Below are 21,572 nucleotides of genomic sequence, written 5' to 3' on the forward strand. Positions count from 1 at the left end.
CAATGCCTAATTAAGCACTATTGTTGTGTCTGATGCTTCAACCACCTGATCAATTGAAAATCAAAACTAAAGTAGTTGAAGCATCAAAAACCACTTCGTTATGTTTGGCACAACCTTGAAAAAAGGTAACAGCTCAGCATTGTGCCGCATAAACCAAGCAAAGTACTTGGCCAAGCGGCGTTGATTTTCAGCTGCTACCTCGATCCAGGTGACACCACGGATATACATAGCCACAGTGACAATATGCTATATTACCTTTTAATTAAAAACAAACAACCTTGAATTAATATGCTAAATAATAGGATTACGCTAAACAAATAAAAGTGTTTCAACAAATTAAGCAACAATATAAAATTAAAAGGTATAAATAAAACACACACACACATACACAATAATGATAAGCCTTATATCTAACAATCTACGAGTATAATAATTGAAACATGAAATGAGGAAATAAAATAAAAATAAAAACAAAAAGAAAATATTTTTTTGCATTAACTAGTTTACAAAACTACTGTAGTATGTACCTAAATAACGAAATCTATGAAGATTACTAGGAAATTTCATTCACTAAAGAAGTGAAAACTCCGCCACATAATCCTGTAATTCCTCCTGTTTGCTAAGCAAATATCTTTTTAATTTCTTCTTAAATGTAAACTTACTCTTAAGGTTCTTTATAGGCGGAGGGATATTATTCCAGCATTTAGTGGCGGAGTACGTGAATGAGCCCCTAAAAGCTGCAAGTCTAATGCGGTCTAAGTTAAGTGCGCTTACCTAGAAGATCTGCCGCTGGACGTCCACCGTATGATTTAGGGCTTAGTCTTTTCCACACACTACGGTCTTGAGACCGTTTGCATCCAGTGACTGTTCGCTAGATTTTGTGTCTAAAAAAAAAATAAGATAGCCATAAAACATGAGTGTTAGATGTAAAAGTAAATATAGAAACACCTGACGTTTATAAGGATTAGCTTATAGCGAATGGTTCAATAGCCGTAATAGCCTAGTGGATAAGACCGATTCTGGAGGGTGTGGGTTCAAATCCGGTCCGGCGCATGCACCTCCAACTTTTCAGTTGTGTGCATTTTAAGAAATTAAATATCAAGTGTCTCAAACGGTGAAGGAAAAACATCGTGAGGAAACCTGCATATTAAAGAATTCTCTGCGTGTGTGAAGTCAGCGTGGTAGACTATTAGTCTAACCCCTCTCATTCTGAGAGGAGCCTCAAGCTCAGCAGTGAGCCGAATATGGGTTGATAATAATGATGATGATGAATGGTTCATCAATTTAGGTAATGGGCTAAATGAATAAGTAGCGAAAATATTTCATAAAAGTAAGGCAATAAAACACACAAGACGTAAGGATTACTTCGGAAAGGTCGAGCTTTTTTTACCCTTTTTCGTACTTTCACGTATTTTCGCAAACTTTCTTTGAAATGGGTTAAATATCGTGGACCTTAAGTCGCCTAGTTTAGCCGAGGGCAATTTTAGGCTGCGTAATTCTGCTTTTTTGTGACACATCTTTTAACCAATGATATTTTAAATCTTCTTCGTTATCTTTTTTTATATTCTTTACAAGTTAACCCTTGATTAAAATCTCACCTGATGGTAAGTGATGATGGATTCTGAGATGGAAGCGGGCTAACTTGTTAGGAGTAGGATGAAAATCCACACCCCTTTCGGTTTTTACACGACATCGTACTGGAACGCTAAAGTGCTTGGAGGTAGGTACGTCTTCGCCGTTAGAGTGGTAATTAGCCACGGCCGAAGCCTCACACCAGCCAGACCTGGACCAATTAAGAAAACTTCAATTTCTTTTAATAATATATATTTTTAATTCAAATATCACGGGTACTGAGTGGCTTCTATCATTATCAACCCATATTCGGCTCACTGCTGAGCTCGAGTCTCCTCTCAGAATGAGAGGGGTCCACCACGCTGGCCCAATGCGGATTAGCAGACTTCACATACGCAGAGAATTAAGAAAATTCTCTGGTATGCAGGTTTGAGAGGCTTCCACCGTCTTCATATTCACGCAGTTCATTCAACTCACGTGTACGTCATTATCATCATTATTTATATCAGCCGATGGACGTTCACTGCAGGACATAGGCCTTTTGTAGGGACTTCCAAACATCTCGATACTGAGCCACCTGCATCCAGCAAATCCCTGTGACTCGCTAGATGTCGTCAGTCCACCTCCCCACCAGCCATTCTTGCACATTGGGACCCCAACGTCCATCGGATCTTCAAACTATGTGCCCTGCCCATTGCCACTTCAGCTTCGCGACTCGTTGAGCTATGTCGTTGACTTTGGTTCTTCTGCGGATCTCCTCATTTCTGATTCGATCACGCAGCTCCTAACATAGCTCGTTCCATCGCCTGCTGTGTGACTCTGAGCCTTCTTATGAGGCCCATAGTGCACGTTACATTTTAATTGTTTATTTGATCAAATCACATGGCGTTTGCCGCGATGTTTGTGATACCTCTTGATATTGATAATGCCACTGCAAATATTTGGCCAAGAACAATAACAGTATGTACTCGTTACTTCACGTGATTATATCCGAATGGTCTGTGCAAATGATTACTTTTGTCAATATGTGGTGCACTCATTATTCGTTTTTTTTTTGGAGTTTACGAATCGATTTTTCATATAATATAGCTCCCGGTATAAAAAAATATGGGCAGTAAAATTCGTTGAACGAATGACAAGACTTACGTTTTTTGTGCGCAACTTTTCTGCGCACCTTTCACTTTTCAGGCGTAAGTATTGAGACGTACATAGTGTATGGCAACATACACCTATTTAGACAGTCGATCTGAAAGGGTAAAGCTACTATTACACATGCTTGTTGGATTCAGATTCGGTGGTTCACCTCTTTCTCGAAATTGGACCTACTACCTAACTGGATCATTTGTCCTAGGTATATATATATGTATTCGTCTACAATTTCGAGTGGCATCATATTGTAATTTGTATTTTGTAGTTATTTAATGTAATTTTAATCGACTTTAAAAAAAGGAGGAGGTTCTCAATTCTAGGCGTTTTTTTTATGATTGTTACCGCATAACTTCGTTTTCGTAAACTTCGTAATTTTAAAAATTCCTTTTTTTGTTTGAAAGAGTATACTTCCATAACTAAAGCCGATTTAATGATAAAATTGAAGGATTTAAAGATAGTTCTTTCTCGGGGTTCAAAATATACTACACACAAAGATTTCTGCTATGCCCTTAAATATGACAGACTTTATGAGTGTTTATTACGCGATCCATAGAGCTGGTTATATACTAGAGCGACCAAATGCATAATAAACATGTAGCTATTCTGGTATAACTTAGGAGGGCGACACCTAATGAATATTTACATCGGATGTGGGCTGTTTCTGAAATAACCATGCAATATTAACTATACACTTCAGGCAGCCACTTGTAGAACTTAAGATATGGATTAAAGTGGCTTCAGCTGCATTGCGATTATGTATTTTTTAATTAGGATTAGGTCATTTGGCAAAGTCATAGATACATAATTTTTATATTAATAAAGTTATTTTTATTTGGTTCATCATCATCATCATCATATCAGCCGATGAACGTTCACTGCAGGACATAGGCCTTTTGTAGGGACTTCCAAACATTACGATACTGAGCCACCTGCATCCAGCGAATCCCTGCGACTCGCTTGATGTCATCAGCCCACCTGGTGGGGGGGTCGACCAACACTGCGCTTACTAGTGCGGGGTCGCCATTCCAGCACTTTGGCACCCCATCTTTTAACTTAACTTAACTTTAATTGGTTAGGTTAGATAAAATAATTGAAAAATATATTTAGAAAATTAATATCGGAACATTTTTCGATTACAGAGCCTGGATCGATCACACTATCACACTAATATTATAAAGGCGAAAGTTTGTGTGGGTGTGTAAGCATGTTTGTTCCTCGTTTACATTGCGACGACTGAAGCGATTTGGTTAAAATTTGGAATAGAAATAGATTTTACACTGGATTAACACATAGGCTACTTTTTATCCCGAAAAAATCCATGGTTCCCGAGGGATTTATGAAAAACTAAATTACACGCGGACGAAGACGCCGGCGTTCGCTAGTACCTAAATAAAGTAATAAAGCTATATCGTTTAGGATTATAACATCTTAAATAAAATAACAATAAATAAAATAACAATCGGCGCCCAATATGAATTCGTCCCGTTTGGCGTCGAGACACTAGTGCCAGAGACACTCCACAAGGAGATCAGCAAACGCCTCAGAGAGGCAACAGGCGACCCTCGGGCGGGCAGCTTTCTCGCGCAAAGAATTTCAATCGCAATTCAACGCGGGAATGCTGCCTGTGTGATGGGCACCCTACCAAGGGCGGCGAATTTTGATAAGTATTTTTAGTTATTAGTTTTAATTTTAATTAATTTTAATTTTGTAGTTGTAATTATAATAATATTTCCTTATATTTTATTTTTATAATAAGTTTAGCCTATTTAAGTATTATCTTCATTAATAAAATAAATATATTTTTACAATAAAGGTCTTTATAGTTAAAACATAGAGATTGAAAGCCGGCAATATTTGTTGCGACACGGCCCTTTAACGCTCGAGATCTACCTATTCATATTTTATTAACATTTGCACATCCTAGATGTTTGCCGATTGGATGCGAAACAGATACTTACCTACAGTTTATAAAAAATGTACATCAGGTAGACTTTTATGGGATACGGTTTTATTTAGAGACATAAGCTTTTTATAGACTCACCAGGGACATATCGCAAGTTAGTTTTGCTAGATTTACTAAACCAATTTTTCTTATTCAAAATGTAACATTTTGTTTATACCAATTTCATTTTATTTTTTGTATTATATAACACTCAAATAGTATTTGTAAAATGTTTCTTTTTTTTGTTAACTGTAAAATGCATTTTTTTCATGTAAACTGATTTTAATTTATTTTAATATTCGGAAATAAAGATGCCTTGTCTACTATAATTTGATTGTACAGAGCCTGATATTTGTAGTTTTTAGATTGTAATTATGTAACAATCACTAGTGGACCAAATAAATAAATAAAAATAGGGTTTGTTAGAATTGCGTACTCAAAAACTATTAAACTAATTTCTCATACTACTAAAATAGAACCTTATTCTTTTTTCTCTCAGCCTATCCAATTTGTAACAGTCTAATATCCAAATCGGAAAAGACCTTCACCTGTTTAATGCATGAAAAGAGTCTTAAATAACTTGAAATAGCTTAAAAACTAAAAAAATGCACGCTTTAAGCTCGCACTAAAAATTACAAATATTGGATTTAAGTCGCGTGATTATTTTTTTCGTATTCCTGATAGCAAACCCTTTCATTTGATATCCATAAATTTCATCCTGCACGAAGACTGGGAAGTGGGTCTTAGATTCCAAGATTTGTCTTTCGTACATCGATAAAGTGATTGTCCCCAATTGCCGCCATATTGGATTTGTAATGATGTTTCTTAGTTAGTCATGTATTGTCATCAGAACTCAGAGCGTGTGCAAAATTTCATCCTTATCGAAAACCGGGAAGTGGGTCGAATTAAGATTCCAGGATTTTCTTACATACATAGTTACAAGTGAAGCTAATTTAAAGCGTGTAAAAAGTATGTAAAAAATAAATTATTGCAAGTATATTTTAACGCAGTTATGTTTTTTAGTCTAATATTTTCCTTTTGTTTAATTATTCTTTGAGTATTTAAATAAGTGAATAAATCAGAGAAAAAGTAAAAAACTTAATAAAATAACTTTACATAAAAGAATCTTTTAAATTAACTGATTTATTGGTAGACAACTATGAACGTTTGTCGTCTATGGTTCACACTACGGCTTACTGAGCGATTGTACGCACGATTAACTTTTTTATTAATACTCAATGGCCAGGAACAAAGCTTTGCGCTGGTTCTATCACTTTGCAGTACGTTACTAAAGAGTTATTTAACACTCACAGATTAATCACACACATATGTAGCGTAGGGAACATGACGGTGTCATGCCCGTCACGAATACGAAATTCAAAAACGAATGACGTTTCGAAAGAGCTTGTAAACTAAGCCTACTTGAAATAAATGAATTTTGACTTTGACTTTGACTTTTGAATACGTTCTCTTTTCAGTACGATACGAACCGTCGCATCAGTAATTTTTAATCAGGAAAAATGGCGTCTTATGTTTTTAAATATTTTAAAAACTGTTCTCAAAAACTAAATAAATAAGATGGAGTTTTTTTATTGGTTATTATTGATTATTATATTAATTTACGTAATTGTTGTTAGTGTTAAATTTTGAAATACACATTATGAAAAAAGTTTGTATATGCAGGAAGATGTCAAGGAGACGCGGGACTTTTGTTTTTTTTTTTTTTGTGGTTTGCACCGGCTTCCAGTTTGTAAAGACTAATACTGAGATAATAATTATTGTTATAGTGTTGTATAAGCTTGACCAATGAATAATGGAATTATTTTTCTTTGCAAAAAAACCGAAAAAAGCGACGTTATGCAAACAGTTGCAGCGATTTTTAAAGTTGACTATTGTAGTAAGCCTCAATAGCTCAATGGTAAGAGCGGTTGGACTCATCTCCGAGGGGTGGTGGTTCAATCCTCACCCCGTTGGTCTATTGTCGTACCCACTCCTAGCACAGTCTTTCCCGACTAGTTGGAGGGGAATGGGAATGGGTCACATTGTAAAATATATTGCAAATATCCGTTTTTTTTTTTTAAAAAGTCAACATCCCCAACAACAACCATTAAAAGGGTTTGGTTTCGAAGTGAAGGGTTTATGACGATTAAATACGGCTTATCTGCTTGAATTTGCTAGTTTATTTGTGAAGAATAGAAAAATAAATCAATTAGTTAATATCTTTAATGAACTATCAGTAATTACTGTTTCTATTAATTTGATAATTTGATTATAATTATGGCGGAGCTTAATAAACGAGTACTGTCATTAATAATAATTGTTATTACCTACATAAGTAACGTATTTGGTTAACAGTCATACTCTAATGTTATAAATTATATCATTATGATCCCATATTCGGCTCACTGCTGAGCTCGAGTCTCCTCTCAGAATAAGGGGGGTTACGCCAATAGTCTACCACGCGAGCCCAATGCGGATTGGCAGACTTCACACACGCAGAGTATTAAGAAAATTCTCTGGTATGCAGGTTTCCTCACGACGTTTTCCTTCGCCGTTTGAGACAGCTATAATGTACCCTTATATTTCTAGGATAATTGGAACTAGACGGGTGAAGCGACCGCTATCTACAAGTAAATGGTTCTGTATATTAAACGTACCGAGTATCGTAGGTTAGTGTGCGACTACCTTTGTACCGTAAAACTATTACAGTGGAATCAATCAATCTCTGTGATGTGTTATGACTATACGAAACAATCGCTTTACGAACGATAATATTATGAGATAATAGTCAAAGCCGACCCTTGCTTTGGCGCGGGACCAAACATAAAAACGTCGTTATTTTCATTTCCTAAAGTGAGTCGGACGAAACGTTTCATTTTCTTCGATACAAATTGTTTCTTTTGCGTTCTTTTTGCGGAATTACGTTACACAGTTTTGTGGCGTACCTACTAAATATTTTTGAAGGATTTATTACAGCGATTCTTTTATTACTTTTTTATATTTCACTCGATAATTTACAAAAGCAATTTATTACAGAATGGATTAGTAAAAGTTATGTTTTTATTTCATGCTTGGAGTTTCAATGCAGTAGTTACACAAAGTACCTACTGCATTAGAACTGGTTACTTCAATCAAAGCCTCCATATTGTTAGTGGAATATTAAAATAGGCCTATATCAATGGATCAGGAAGTAAGCTTTTATGATAGGTTTAAAGAACCGTGACCGCGTGGCTTAAGAAATTAAATTATGAAAAGGTTGAAGAACTACTTCTAATTATGAAGTGACTTTAACAGTTACGCTGAGACACGAGACACACACACACACACACATTGACACGCACTCACAAACACACTCACACACACAAACAAATACACGCAGTCATACATTCATACATAATTACATACAAATTTTATAATCATAGATGTAGACAATCATACCATCTGAATGAATACGACTAAGTGAATACTGTCTAAGAATGCATAAAGTAAGATATTAGTCAAGCATTACATTGTTATTGATTAATTATTTATAGACAAACAGTTAATCAAGTGACACAGTTTTAGTGAATCACGCGATAAGCTTTCGTCTACGAATGTTAACTATCTAGATAACATTTGTTTGTAAATATTACGGAGTGTATACACAAAACCTGTGAGCACACAACCCGGCAGATTCAAACGGCTGGTCGTTACTTGTGCTGTCAAACCTCTTTACTCAAACGACTTTTCTAACATGTGCTACCTTCGATTCGGACGTCAAGTTCTGTGTGTACACTCCATTAAAATCAAAGTATTTGTACTGTACTCGCCAAAGACGATAAAACTGTTATAAATACAACGGTAACACCTACTTACAATTAGTGCGTCGCGAATGCTATCCTGTGTTGTAACTTAAGTTACGAACAGTGAGCGATACGTTGGCCAGATAAAATGGCACCCGGCGTCATTAAAAATTCAGACACGGTCATAAATAATACATTAGAGGCAATAGCGCACGATGAGGCGCTCATTACCGAGATAGTCAACGTTAAAACATGCCCTATCGACCATCTTGGTGCCGAAGTTATTGAACAAAATGGCGTGAACGGCAAAGATGTGGCCAAGATACAAATAACGAAGCTGGATAGAAGGCAGCCGCGTAAAGTGACCAGACCGAAAGTGTTAAAGAATATCGAGTCGAGGAATTATTTGTACGATCGGCTTTATGATACGACATGTCCGAGGGTGGTGAGTGGGGGTTTATTACTAAACTAGCTGACGCTTCGCGCTTTCACCCGCGTGGTTCTAATTCCCGTAAGAGTACGGAGATAATATATATAAATATAATAAATAAATAGCCTATAGCCTTCCTCGATAAATGGGCTATCTAACACTGAAAGAATTTTTCAAATCGGACCAGTAGGTGCTGAGATTAGCGCGTTCAATCAAACAACACAATCAAACAATACAAACAAACTCTTTAGCTTTGTATATTAGTATAGATATATTTAAAAGTTTGAGAAAGCCAGTAAAAGCCAGGAGTAAAATCGAGTAAAAAATATTATTAAAGCTTATTCTTTTAAAGATCTTTTGCATTATATCTATATAAATAATTTTACTTGACATCGTCTATGAATTAATAAAATTTGAAATAAATTGTAGTAGTTACATTGATAAATAATTTTAATTAAGGAATTTAATTAAATAATAGTTGCTAAAATATAACTTTTCATTTGTTTACTTTTTCCACGGAGAAAACTTTATTGTGGAAAATCAAAATAACATGTACAATTTCATATAGAAACAAAATATATAAAGCCCGATTTTTTATGAACATTTCCAATTAGGTATTATTATTTTCCACTTTATTTATGTTTTTAGTTATAAAACATTTTATAAAGCTATCGTTACTAATATTAGTATTATTAATCGTTATGTTAAAAAAAACCTTGTTTGACTCCTTGCTTTTCCAATAATACTTGGTCGTTAATTGCATTACATATTTCCAATTTCAATAAGTAATTACCAAATGTATACCAAAAGTACAAACAGCTATATCAAAAAACTAATACTAAGTTGTGTAGTATATTAAATTTTCATTATTGTATGTTCTAAATACTTTTATATAGTTGTGAGTATTAGATCATCTCAATATTGCGTATTGGAATTATTTAAAGATCTGTATTGTTTGCTCGGTCAATGCAAACCCAGCTTTAAGGCACCTCACACATTAGACGTCCACTAACTCGACCGGTAATATAGTGGCCAACTGTCGAGTTCTTCGAATTGATATTTACTTATTTCCTATTTATGCCTTCGCACGATTTGCAAGAGCCAGTCTTTAAATAATTTTTTTTTATAAAATAACTAGTGGACGCCCGCGATTTGGTCCGCATGAAATTTAGTTTTTCAGAAAAACAGGATGAAAAGCAGATAAAGATTAGTCTATGTGTAAATCCAGAGTAAAATTGATTTCCATTTCAGCCCAATCGGTTCAGCAGTTGCGTTAAAGAGTAACAAACATCCAAACAAACATCCAAATAAACATCCATACAAACTTTCGCGTTCCCTATTTAGTGCCAAAAATGGTCAAATATATTATACATCGTTCGTCATTGTCTATCAGTTTAATAAATCACATAAAAGTTTAACTCTTGGTTAACCTTCACTTCACTTGTTCACGTATAAAACTATAATGAATAAAATGCATACTACTTTATGCAATAAAACTCTAAAATTCAGTCTTAGAGTAGGCGCAGTCGGCGGTCAAGTGCGCGATGTTCATTATTATTTATTCAGTGAGCCTGCAAACTAATTCACTAACTTTGACGTATGATACTTGACGTATACGAAATTGAGATTCTATGTAACAAATGTCGTCCGGTGCCTACTGACAACCCTTCGTGGATATCATACAGTAGGATGACATTTATCTGTTGATTTAATGTTTATTTTAATAGCTTGTTAATAAAGAACAAATTAGTTAATTGGTCAACTGGTCGTAGTTGTGGCCGCGTAGTGTGAGAGGTGCTTAAGTAAACGTGTTAAATGTCAATAGCGTACATATAAAAAAGCCTCAATAGCTCAACGGTAAGAGCGGTTGGACTCATCACCGAAGGATGGTGGTTCGATCCCCGCGCCCTTGGGCTATTGTCGTACCCACTCCTAGCACAGTGTTTTTTGAGGGGAATGGGAATTTTGGTCATATTATATTATATAAAGATATGGCAAATATTATTTAAAAAAAATAGTTATTAGTCTAGGACCTCATGATCAGAGGCAAATAGGTTAAAAACGTGACCAACAACTTGCAAATTAGGGCATGGGCTACATTTTTTAACCTTTAATTTGAAATATCAAAACTTGGTGGTCTGCCTATGCAGAGACAGATACGAAAACCAACTACATATAAACAAAAATACCCGCACTAGAAAGCGCAGTGTTGGTCGCCCCCCCACCAGGTGGACTGACAACATCAAGCGAGTTGCAGGGATTCGCTGGATGCAGGCGGCTCAGTATCGTGATGTTTGGAAGTCTCTACAAAAGGCCAATGTCCTGCAGTGGACCTCCATCGGCTGATATGACGATGATGATGGTGATAAACAAAAATATAATTATATCTACTTATTTTATATTTTTTACTGACCATATTATTATTAAATAAATTTCTTCTCTCCTTTAATTGAGCTGTGGCGTCCATTATGCATTTCGAAACTAGATATACAAGAATATTAAAATTCGTTATGGTCACGTACAAGCATATTTTGAAATTAAAATTCCACTTTCGCGCATTCAAAACTAACGTGGGGCACAATTTAAATACTCAACTAAACTGATAAGCGAACACCATTTTGCCTTAATTTTGGAATATGAAATCTAGGTTATATAATTAACCGACTTCAAAAAGGAGGAGGTTCTCAATTCGGTCGGTATTTTTTTTTTTTTTTTTTTTTTTATGTATGTACACCGATTACTCAAAGACGCCTGGACCGATTTCAAAAATTCTTTTTTTGTTTGAAACGGTATAGCCCCCATTTGGTCCCATTGCCATCATGTCAAGATCTGATGGTGGAATCCTGGAGAAATTGAGGGGAACTTTCGAAAATTATATGGGTGTCTAGTGTGTTCGTATACTTTTCCATTTAGTACTTTTAAGCTCTATAATTTCATGAAGGTTTAAAGTCGATCTGATGATGGAGCCATAAAACAGACGAGGGAACTCCTCGGCGATTCACAGCAGTTACCTTGTGTTTGGGCTTGATTAATTTGTATTAATGAGAACTTTCCACATAGATAGGTTGTGACTGTCATTTAGGGGTTTGGTGATGAAGACCAAGGACAATTAAGGGAACTCCTTAACAGCTTACAGTAACTACCTTGTGTTTGGCCTTGATTAATTCGTATTGCTGAGAACTTTCTACCTATATGAGTTGTGTCTGTTATTAGGGGTCTGATGATGAAGACCAAGGTCAATTAAGGGAACTCCTTAACGGTTTACGGTAGCTACCATGTGCTTGGGCTTGATTAATTTGTATTGCTGAGAATTTTGTACCAAGATGGGTTGTGACTGTCATTAGGGGTCTGATGTATTCGTCTGAGATGAAATTTTACACTAAAAATGGAAAAATAATAAAAATTTTAATAAAAAAAATACAACCGACTTCAAAACCTAAAAACGTACCCGCTAAACTAAAAAGTGAAAAATAACATCATAATATGTTTTACCTGCTGATCAGTATGAAGGCGGTGCTTAGCCGGTGTTGTCTTAATTAAAGCCATTTCTGACAGGACCACATGAAACAACACTGTCTGCAAAATCTAAATCTATAAGATATTCTCACATGGCTTGAATTAATACATCACCGGCTTAGCACCGCCTTCATACTGATCAGCAGGTAGAACTATATTATGATGTTATTTTTCACTTTTTAGTTTAGCGGGTACGTTTTTAGGTTTTGAAGTCGGTTGTATTTTTTTTATTAAATTTTTTATTATGATTTATTTATTTTGCTATCAATCGAACGAATCCAAGCGACAACGTCACCCAGGTCCGACAAAATACGTACCTACGTTTTACCCCTAAACCGGAGCATCCTCAGGAGATGTTGACTCTACAACGTTCAATTGCAAAGTCAAAGTTCTTTGGACTTTGGACGCATAGATTCGTCGACTTTTCGCGGATGATAGCAAAATAAATAAATCATTATATAATCATGATGAACTTCCGCAAAGTAACGCCTGTTTCTATCCAATATGAAATCTAGGGACAATTCAACAGAATATTTTTATGTTTATGGTAGGGGAGCCTGATTTTTTGAATTCATTCGAGCGCGGCAGGTCAAGGCCACCTTGCATGTTGTTCTAACAAAAAAACTAGAGCAAAAAACTAGCACGTCATATTAAGTTATGAAGGGTTATTATAGCCATAGCACACGTATCAAAGGGATCGGACTCGTATTAAAGTTAATTTAATTGTTTTAAATGAATATGAATTTATTTTCAACTAAAATTTTGAAGTTTTACAATAATATTAAAACTACGTACCTACATATCTATAACTACATATTATAAAAATTAAAAAGGAAATATACTAAATTTAAATTATATATAAAGGCTCAGGCGTCGTAGAATTCATCCGAATCGACGATCATTATAGTAAAGTGCCCAGAAGGCTGGCAGTATTGCCACGTTGTATGGCAATTTAATTTGGCCAAACATTCACATAAGGCAGATATTTTGTCTATACCTACATCATATAGTAGAATAAAGAGAGACCTAAAATGCAATAAGATAAACAATTAGTGATTACTTTACTGCATGTGTGCGGATTGGTCCCTGTTTGTACGAGTATGTCCAATTGATTTTGCGCCTTCATTTATGTGGTACCAGAGATAACATTTTGGAACATAAAATTCATTTTATGCTCCATATCTCCGAATTTATTGAGCGTAATTAGAAGATAAGACTCGATTCTAAAATGGTCCCCAAGCTACCGTGGAAACTGTTCTTACCTATATTTGTATAATTGTTTTTGACGCCCTCCGTGGCGCAGTGGTAAGTGCGATGGATTTATAAGACGGAGGTCCTGGGTTCGATCCCTGGCTGGGCCGATTGAGGTTTTCTTAATTGGTCCAGGTCTTGCTGATGGGAGATTTCGGCCGTGGCTATTACCACTCTACCGACAAAGTCGTACCGCCAAGCGATTTAGCGTTCGTCGATGTCGTGTAGAAACCGAAAGGGGTGTGGATTTTCATCCTCCTCTTAACAAGTTAGCCCGCTTCCATCTTAGATTGCATCGTCACTTACCATCAGGCAAGATTGCAATCAAGGGCTAACTTGTAAAAAATAAAAAAATAAACTCCATTGAACCAGTGGCGCTAACATCCGACCAACGAGATAGTCTTGTGAAGATAGAAATAGACAAAATCAACCGATGGCAGGATCGTATCATATTATCATATCGTATCATACCTATCTATCTTAACGTACCAGTACGACACGACTCCACATGGAACCTAGCCAGGTGTATGAATTGAAAACACTGTAGGTCCTCAAAGTTAGCTTAAAACAATAATTACAGACTTTCATTTATCAAGAAGTGTGATCATAAACAGGATTGAATTTTAAAAAATTTTGAATCACATATTTACACATTTCGTATTTTTTTATGATATACGAACAAATTTTTAAAACTATAGCCCAAAAAATGAAGGAGGTATAAGTAAGATCTCAAATTGCGAAGTAATGTATAGAATTTGACCAGTTTTATTATAAGAATAGTTATAGATCTTTCGCTCGCAGTCTTGTCAGAATAACTGACAAAGTTGTTCAGAAACTTCTCAAAGAGGCAGAAATGTAGTTTCGCGTTATTTTATCTTGTTCTAGTCTTCCTGACTATGTTTCTCAATATTGTATTGTATAGTGTAATAGCTGATAGGAAATTTCGAAAGTTTATTGTTTGTTTTAGTTGCGATCGTCGACATTCAGTTTAACTGGTTGAGCAATGTTGATGCGGTTCCTAAATTGATGTCTTACGTCCTGGTTTATTACTTATTTATTTAAACATCACAACGTTTTATTTTATTTATTTATTATAACCAACAGCGTTAAGTATAACAAAATTACGAAATAGTTTGCAAATTATAATCTATACTAATATTATAAAGCTAAAGAGTTTGTTTAATTGAACGCGCTAATCTCAGGAACTACTGGTCCAATTTGAAAAAATCTTTCAGTGTTAGATAGCCCATTTATTGAGGAAGGCTATAGGCTATATATTATCCCTGTATTCCTACGGGAACGGGAACCACGCGGGTGAAACCGCGCGGCGTCAGCTAGTTAAACATAAAAATAAGGCAACTTAAAAATTACATAATAAATTACAGTGTATAATAATACAAGAATAAAAAAATACTAAAAAATTCATATCGCACGCAAGAAGCATAATTAAATCAGTTTTCTAGTATAACTTCGTATACTTATTAATGTCCAGAATAATATTGTATTATACAAGGATTTCAAAAAGCCTTCACTTTAATCATGTTTATCCACATTTTTATTTTAAACGTTGGCCGGAAGACGTAAACATTATTTATGACTTTCGGGAGTGCCTACATAAAAGTCGAAAATGTCCGGACCGGAAAATGGGACCTGAACTTTGGCCATACAAGACTATTAAAATATCAAAAAATGTTCGGACTAAAAAAGTATACTCATACCTAAAACTTGGGTTATAGATACACTGCAAACAGCAAATTTTAAATAATAAAACTTCTTTTAAGAATACACTTATGTAATAAAATACACATTGTAATTTCATTGACGCGAAAGATTAAATTAATTATATAGAAGAAATAAATAAAATACTTAAAAAATTAAATAACCCGACTGCATAAAATATAAAAACTGAAAAGAAAAAAAAACAAGCCCAGTCCAGAATAATAGGCTACTTGCCTTTTTTGTAAACAGTGTTTAAACTGAATTATGGAAGTATTATAAGCTATATTTTATTATATATAAACACAACACATTAGCAAGTGACGTCATTCATAGAGATAACAGCGTGATTGGCGTTTGCAGTGATGTGATATATCACGTCACCGCAAGCGCCAATCACAAACTGATGCCTTGTAGCGAATGACGTCACAGTTTATGATTTGCGTTTGCGGTGACTTGATAAAAATACAATTTTGTTTTAAAAAAATATTACAATTACGAGATTATTTGTTTCTAGGCATCTAAATTGCCTATATGCAAAAAATCTTCTTAGATTTTTATACCGCAGGCGAGTAGCATATTGTAGAAAGCAATTTTTTTTTATTTACCGTGACTCAATGGCGTCGTGTTTGTTTTTTTTTTAATTTTTACCTATCTAAGACCACTTGGGTTATTAAGACAAATCTAACGATATCTAATTATGTAAATTGTAAACAAAATTAATGAATTATGTAGAAAACGTCTTTTCCGTAGGCATTTGTAGAACTGGGAACTAGTAAATTTAATTACTTAGCCGAAATCGTGTTCTGTATTCCTACAGCACAATCAGAGCTTCCATATAAGGAACATTATTTACTTTTATGGACAATTTTCTTTATGGCCATCGTAAAACGATTGAAAGATGTGCTCCACGAAAATTGACGAATTTCAGTATCATTCTTAATAAACCCAGTAGAGTCCTTGATACGACATTGATTGTTTTATAAACTTCTCATTTTGTTAAGTTTTATATATTTACGAACGTATAAATTGTATATTAAAAAAAAAATTAAAACATGTATGCGCTAGCGCTAATTTGTAACGATGTTTTTAAATAACTCGATAGTGTGAGTTTCAATAACATCGCTATTTCTCTCTGTTTTGTGCTAGACAAAAAAAAAATAGCTACTAACTTCTTGGTGGGAATTTCTTTTATGTACCTGCAAGTGGTGTAATTTTGAAACTTTAAATAAGTACATGCCTGATAGTTCATAGAAATAGTTTCAATTCAATGTTTTGATAAAAAAGTGACTGATAATTATTTTTTTAAAACAGCTTTAAATGAAGTTGAGAAGATTTTGTTTCGTGTTTCAGGATGGTAGTTCTAAAATACATTCAATAAGAAATGTACCAGGTGTCGTATTATATTTAGGTAGATACCTATGTAATAAGAAAAAGACGTTCAAATCTACCCTCTAAAAAGGGTAAATTCAATAAGTCTTTCTGTTCATTCATGTTCCTAATAAAATGTAAATTGTAACAAAGTACAAATGGAATTTGGAATTGTCCTATTATTATCTATAATGCTAACACCAGTTGGGATTTCGGGAACAGAATAAAAATCGAGGTATGGTCAACAAAATTATAACCAAATACCCAAGTAGATAAGGTTAACGGATCTGTTTGTTACATTGAATGTAACAAACAGATTGTACTGTCTGTAGTCCAGAGTTGAGCTGTGATTAGATCAGATTCTTGGAGATTCTAGAGGGAAGGCATAGAAGCACTGACCTCGATTTTGCTTATAAGTTTTGATTTTTAGCAATATTTTCATTTGACTGTTTTGATTTTTTAGGCTTGTGCTCGTTACACAAACACTTGCACACATCTATCCAATTAAAAAAAATATATGATTTCAAATAGTTTGAAGACATTTACAAAAGTTGCGTGCGCGCAGTTTTTTTCCAATTTATGAAGCAAAAGGTGAAAGTCAACTGACCATAGATGATACAGTATATAGCAACTGACAGCGATAGTCGCGCTAGCTGCACCAAATGTCAAACTATCAAAGATAAAGAGAAATTACTGTGGAGGGTGTAAACGAGGGTCGTTTTTGGAAAAGGTTGTTAGTAATAACTCTATAAGTTTATAAAAGCTAAGCAAATGCTCGTCGTTTATAGGTAGTTAACGATCAATGGTGACGTGTAGTTAATATTACATGGGTTATTAAGGATTTAACCATTTATTGTTTGTCCGCAGCCTACGCTATGCAACGAGAAGTCATGTTTGGGAAGCGTCATGGCGATACCTGGCCGCGGAGACGTGCCACGGAGTCCAGAAGAAGTCCTCAGCGATGCCAAAGACTTCCTCGGACAATACTTTGCATCTATCCGAAGGTAAACACTGAGGCATCCAAAAATTTAAAAAAAATATTTACTTACGACGCCGGCGACTTCGTTCGTGTGGAAGTCAGTTGTTCACAAACTCCTCGGGAACCATGGATTTTTCCGGGATGAAAAGTAGTTTGTGTGTTAATCCAGGGTATTTGTTTTAGCCAAATCGGTTCAGTAGTTGCGAAGAGTAACTAATATCCAAACAAACATCCATCCAAACTTTCGCCTTTATAATATTAGTAGGATTTTGGAAATTACACTTACTATATTAAGTGTAGATTTGGTCTAAAATGGGGCATGCTTAACTAGAAGATATCTATTCACTCTAGTTGTAAAGATACCCAAGTTATAAGAAGCAGGAAACACAGATTTAGGAAGGATAATCCAAACCCTAGCCGTGCGTTAGAAAAAATAAGATTGTATGAGTTCTAATGACTATGGGATCAAAAACCCCGGTGCCTTGCAGTACTGTGGAAGAAAAGCGAAGGATATAGTTACTGATGACACACATTGAAATATTATATCTTTTAACACACCGACAAACTGACAACTTTTCACAGTTGTTTGACAAGACGTGGTCAATCAATGCTAAAGGCTTTCCTGGCTTGGCAATCCACAACATCCAAATCAGAAAATTGTTTAAGATTGGCTTATACCGAGGCTAACCAACAACTGCCTTTAACCTTAATGATGATAATGACGTTACGTTTTTGTTGTACAGGGCCAACACGGTAGCTCATGAAGCTCGCTGGAAGGCGGTTCAAGAGGAGGTGGTAAAGAGTGGCACCTACCAGCTTACCACCACCGAGCTGGTGTTCGGAGCCAAGCTGGCCTGGAGGAATGCAAGCCGCTGCATTGGCAGGATACAGTGGTCGAAGCTACAGGTCAGTGCATTTTGTTTATATCGACGATGAAAACTAAATAATATACTTTTTGTACTCAGAGTTCCAAATCTACTCAATATAAAACCTCAAATCTTATCACAAACCTATTCAATCCTACAGGGCGTTTGGTAATATTCATTATCACACGGGTAGACCGCTTTTTTTAAATTTGTAAATAGTTCCATGTACTTGGTTGCTAAAATTCAGGCTTCCAAGTTAGAAACAAATCTAGGAGGCCACGCAGATACGAAAATCGAGGAGGCCATGCCCATCATCATCATCATTTCAGCTGATGGACGTCCACTGCTGGACATGCTTGGACCTCCAAGCATAACGATCTCGAGCCGCCAGCATCCAGCTGCTTCCTGCAATCTGCTTGATGTCCTCGGTCGACCTAGTGGGGGGTCGACCAACACTGCGCTTTCCGGTGTGGGATCGCCATTCCAACACCTTGGGGCCTTGGGTTCGAAGAGCCGATGGGCGTTGTAGTCCCAAGGCCATGCCCAACGCCAATCATATTATATTATTTACCAAGTTTTGTTAATTCTTTAATTTCTTTTATCACGGTTCTAGAAAAATGATTGTAAGTCACTGTACGTAATTAGCGATTGTAGCACTCATGCTTCAGTTGCCCCCATTACATGAAAGTGGCATATATGACTATTGTAGTCAAATCTAAAATTGCGACACGCCGAACATCTCCTGCATTCTGTCAAGTTACTGCGCCTTGATATCGTTCGTTACCATGGCAACTTCGGTTCAAAACCCAAAAAAAATGTTGATTTTTTTTAATTTAGATGATTGCCGAAGATAATCAAAGTATCGCTTACACCAAACTAGAGAAACACATCTAATTTGAGCTTTTGTATTAGTAAACTTTGTTCGTGAAAAAAAAATTTAATTAATTAAAGTTTATTATGAAACGAAATCGTAACTTAATATATATAAACATATCTCATCTAAACTAGACGAGTACTTTAAGCCCATTGTTTTATCAGACTGATTACACTAAAACAAACAAAGTAATTCGCCGCTAACATAAGAAAACATATATGACAAAGATTTAACAGTTGAGACATAGTTGAAACAATCAATTCGCGGCGCAAACAACGGGGACAAATTACAAACTATAGTAGTTACATTGAGTGTTGTGTGAGTAAACATTAAGCACATTACATTCACAGCCAGTGCGGCTCATGATGCTTTATCTTATATTAAGGTGACGCTTCACTGTATTGTGGCGAACTCTTTCGTTTGTGTGGTCTGGCCAATGTAAACGAGTCATATGTAGCGGGACATTGTTTCACAACTTTTGCAGTGACAACTACGTGAATGTCGAGCGATAAGTATCTACGACATGTCGCCTAGTGAAAATGGGTAATTTCCTTTAACTCAACACTTCGACCTCTTATAACAAAAGGACGCACATGTATAAAATTTCACTTAAAATCTGGCCAATTCTGCTGTGACAGTTTTAGAATTATTGGTAAAGAAAAGTATGTTAAAAGGCCTTTAAATATAGCCCAATATTCAATAAAATCCCAAATTCAGAGTAAATTCAAGGTTTGAGTTTAAGGTCAAATTTGCAAATGCGGCTACTTGAATTGAGTGCAATCTGAAATATTTTCTTGTTTCGTTCTTTTTAGACCCCTTTTTATGTAATCGGGTTATAGTTTTTAAACTTTATTTGTATTTAATAAGCAACTAAATGAAACTAAGACAATTATACACATTTGTCCGCCTCAGTATTGAAGCGCTAGTGCCCTATCTCTAGTATAAAACATCGTTGGTTTTAACTGTATTGTTTTATTTTATCGAAGTTTCAATAAAAAACATTTGAAAAAACTTTATTGTTAAAACTGTACAAGACACTTGTCGCGGTCTTTTCTCATTGTCGCCTGTATTATATGAAAAAGATTTAGATTTTTTATCGCCACAACAAACAAATAATAAAACAACTAAATTATAAAAAAAAAAACCAGCAATACTTATAAACGATTTGACATTTATAGGCACAGTGTATTAAGTCATCTAGATAGACCGTAGACTGTTACAGTTTTAGTCAAAGTTCGCGCAATCCTTTTAGTTTAATGCTCGTGTGTGTGTGAGAAGCCACTATTATAATGTATAAACATTGTTTATGTGATTTAATATACTCGTACAATGTTTGTAGGCTTAGAAACTTGTTCAAATCTGACGGCGAAAAGATATTTATGTACACGAAAGTTACGACCGAGTTATGCGAGGAATTAGTAGTGAGGTCGTAAGCTCTTGCTAATCCTCCGCAAACATTGTTTGGTCCCCATTGGTTAATTTTATTTGTCCGGCTTTGTTGCCAATAGCAATTGTAATTACGAGGGCACCTACGAAGTTAACCATTAATAATTTACAAAACAAGCTAACTTAAAGTTTCTTATTCTTTTTTTTGTTGAGTTTTTTTGTCTAGGGGAATCCGTATAGACGACATACGAGTAGATATCTTAATATTAACTAAGCGCACATATGCACAATTTTGTGTTTTTTTTCCATTATATATTTTAGTATAAATAGTTTTTACACTTCCTGAACACACAACTCGACATTGTAGACGATATTTAGGTATCATTTGTTTAAATAACGTTCGTTTTTTAATAAGCGACTAAATGAAATTAAGTCTGTTTTCCACATTTGTCCGCCTCAGTTTTGATGTGTTAGTGCCTCATCTGTAGTAAATAATGTCATTGAAAAGCGGTTTAAAGGCGCTGTCAATTTTAGTTCAGGTTTTAGCCGCGAGACTTCTTTCGTGGCGAGGAGTCTATGTATTTTGTGAAGACCTTAGATAATAATCTTACACAACATAATATTATTGTCAATCACAGAACAGATAAAACGTAAGAAATAAATGATTGTTGACAACACAGTTAATAAAAGGTTGACAACAATAATGAAATTAACGAATACAACAATTCAGAACTGTCT

At 35.1% G+C, this 21,572-nt stretch overlaps 1 protein-coding gene across 2 annotated transcripts in view; it reads left to right on the forward strand.

The window, feature by feature from the left end:
* Window positions 1-21,572, forward strand: part of LOC112048444 (nitric oxide synthase-like protein) — a 165,376-nt gene that overhangs the window by 103,346 nt on the left and 40,458 nt on the right. Inside the window, exons 1-3 of one of the 2 annotated variants that reach the window (XM_024085973.2) lie at window positions 8,498-8,890; window positions 17,597-17,733; window positions 18,452-18,614. In XM_024085973.2, the coding sequence (XP_023941741.2) occupies window positions 8,594-8,890; window positions 17,597-17,733; window positions 18,452-18,614 (597 nt within the window). In that variant the 5' untranslated portion in view covers window positions 8,498-8,593. Of the gene's footprint in view, window positions 1-8,497; window positions 8,891-17,596; window positions 17,734-18,451; window positions 18,615-21,572 lie in introns of those variants that run through there. The other variant, XM_024085974.2, reaches the window with a different exon arrangement.

This window comes from Bicyclus anynana, chromosome 5, assembly GCF_947172395.1.
Source record: "Bicyclus anynana chromosome 5, ilBicAnyn1.1, whole genome shotgun sequence".
Classification (NCBI taxonomy): Eukaryota; Metazoa; Arthropoda; class Insecta; order Lepidoptera; family Nymphalidae; genus Bicyclus; species Bicyclus anynana.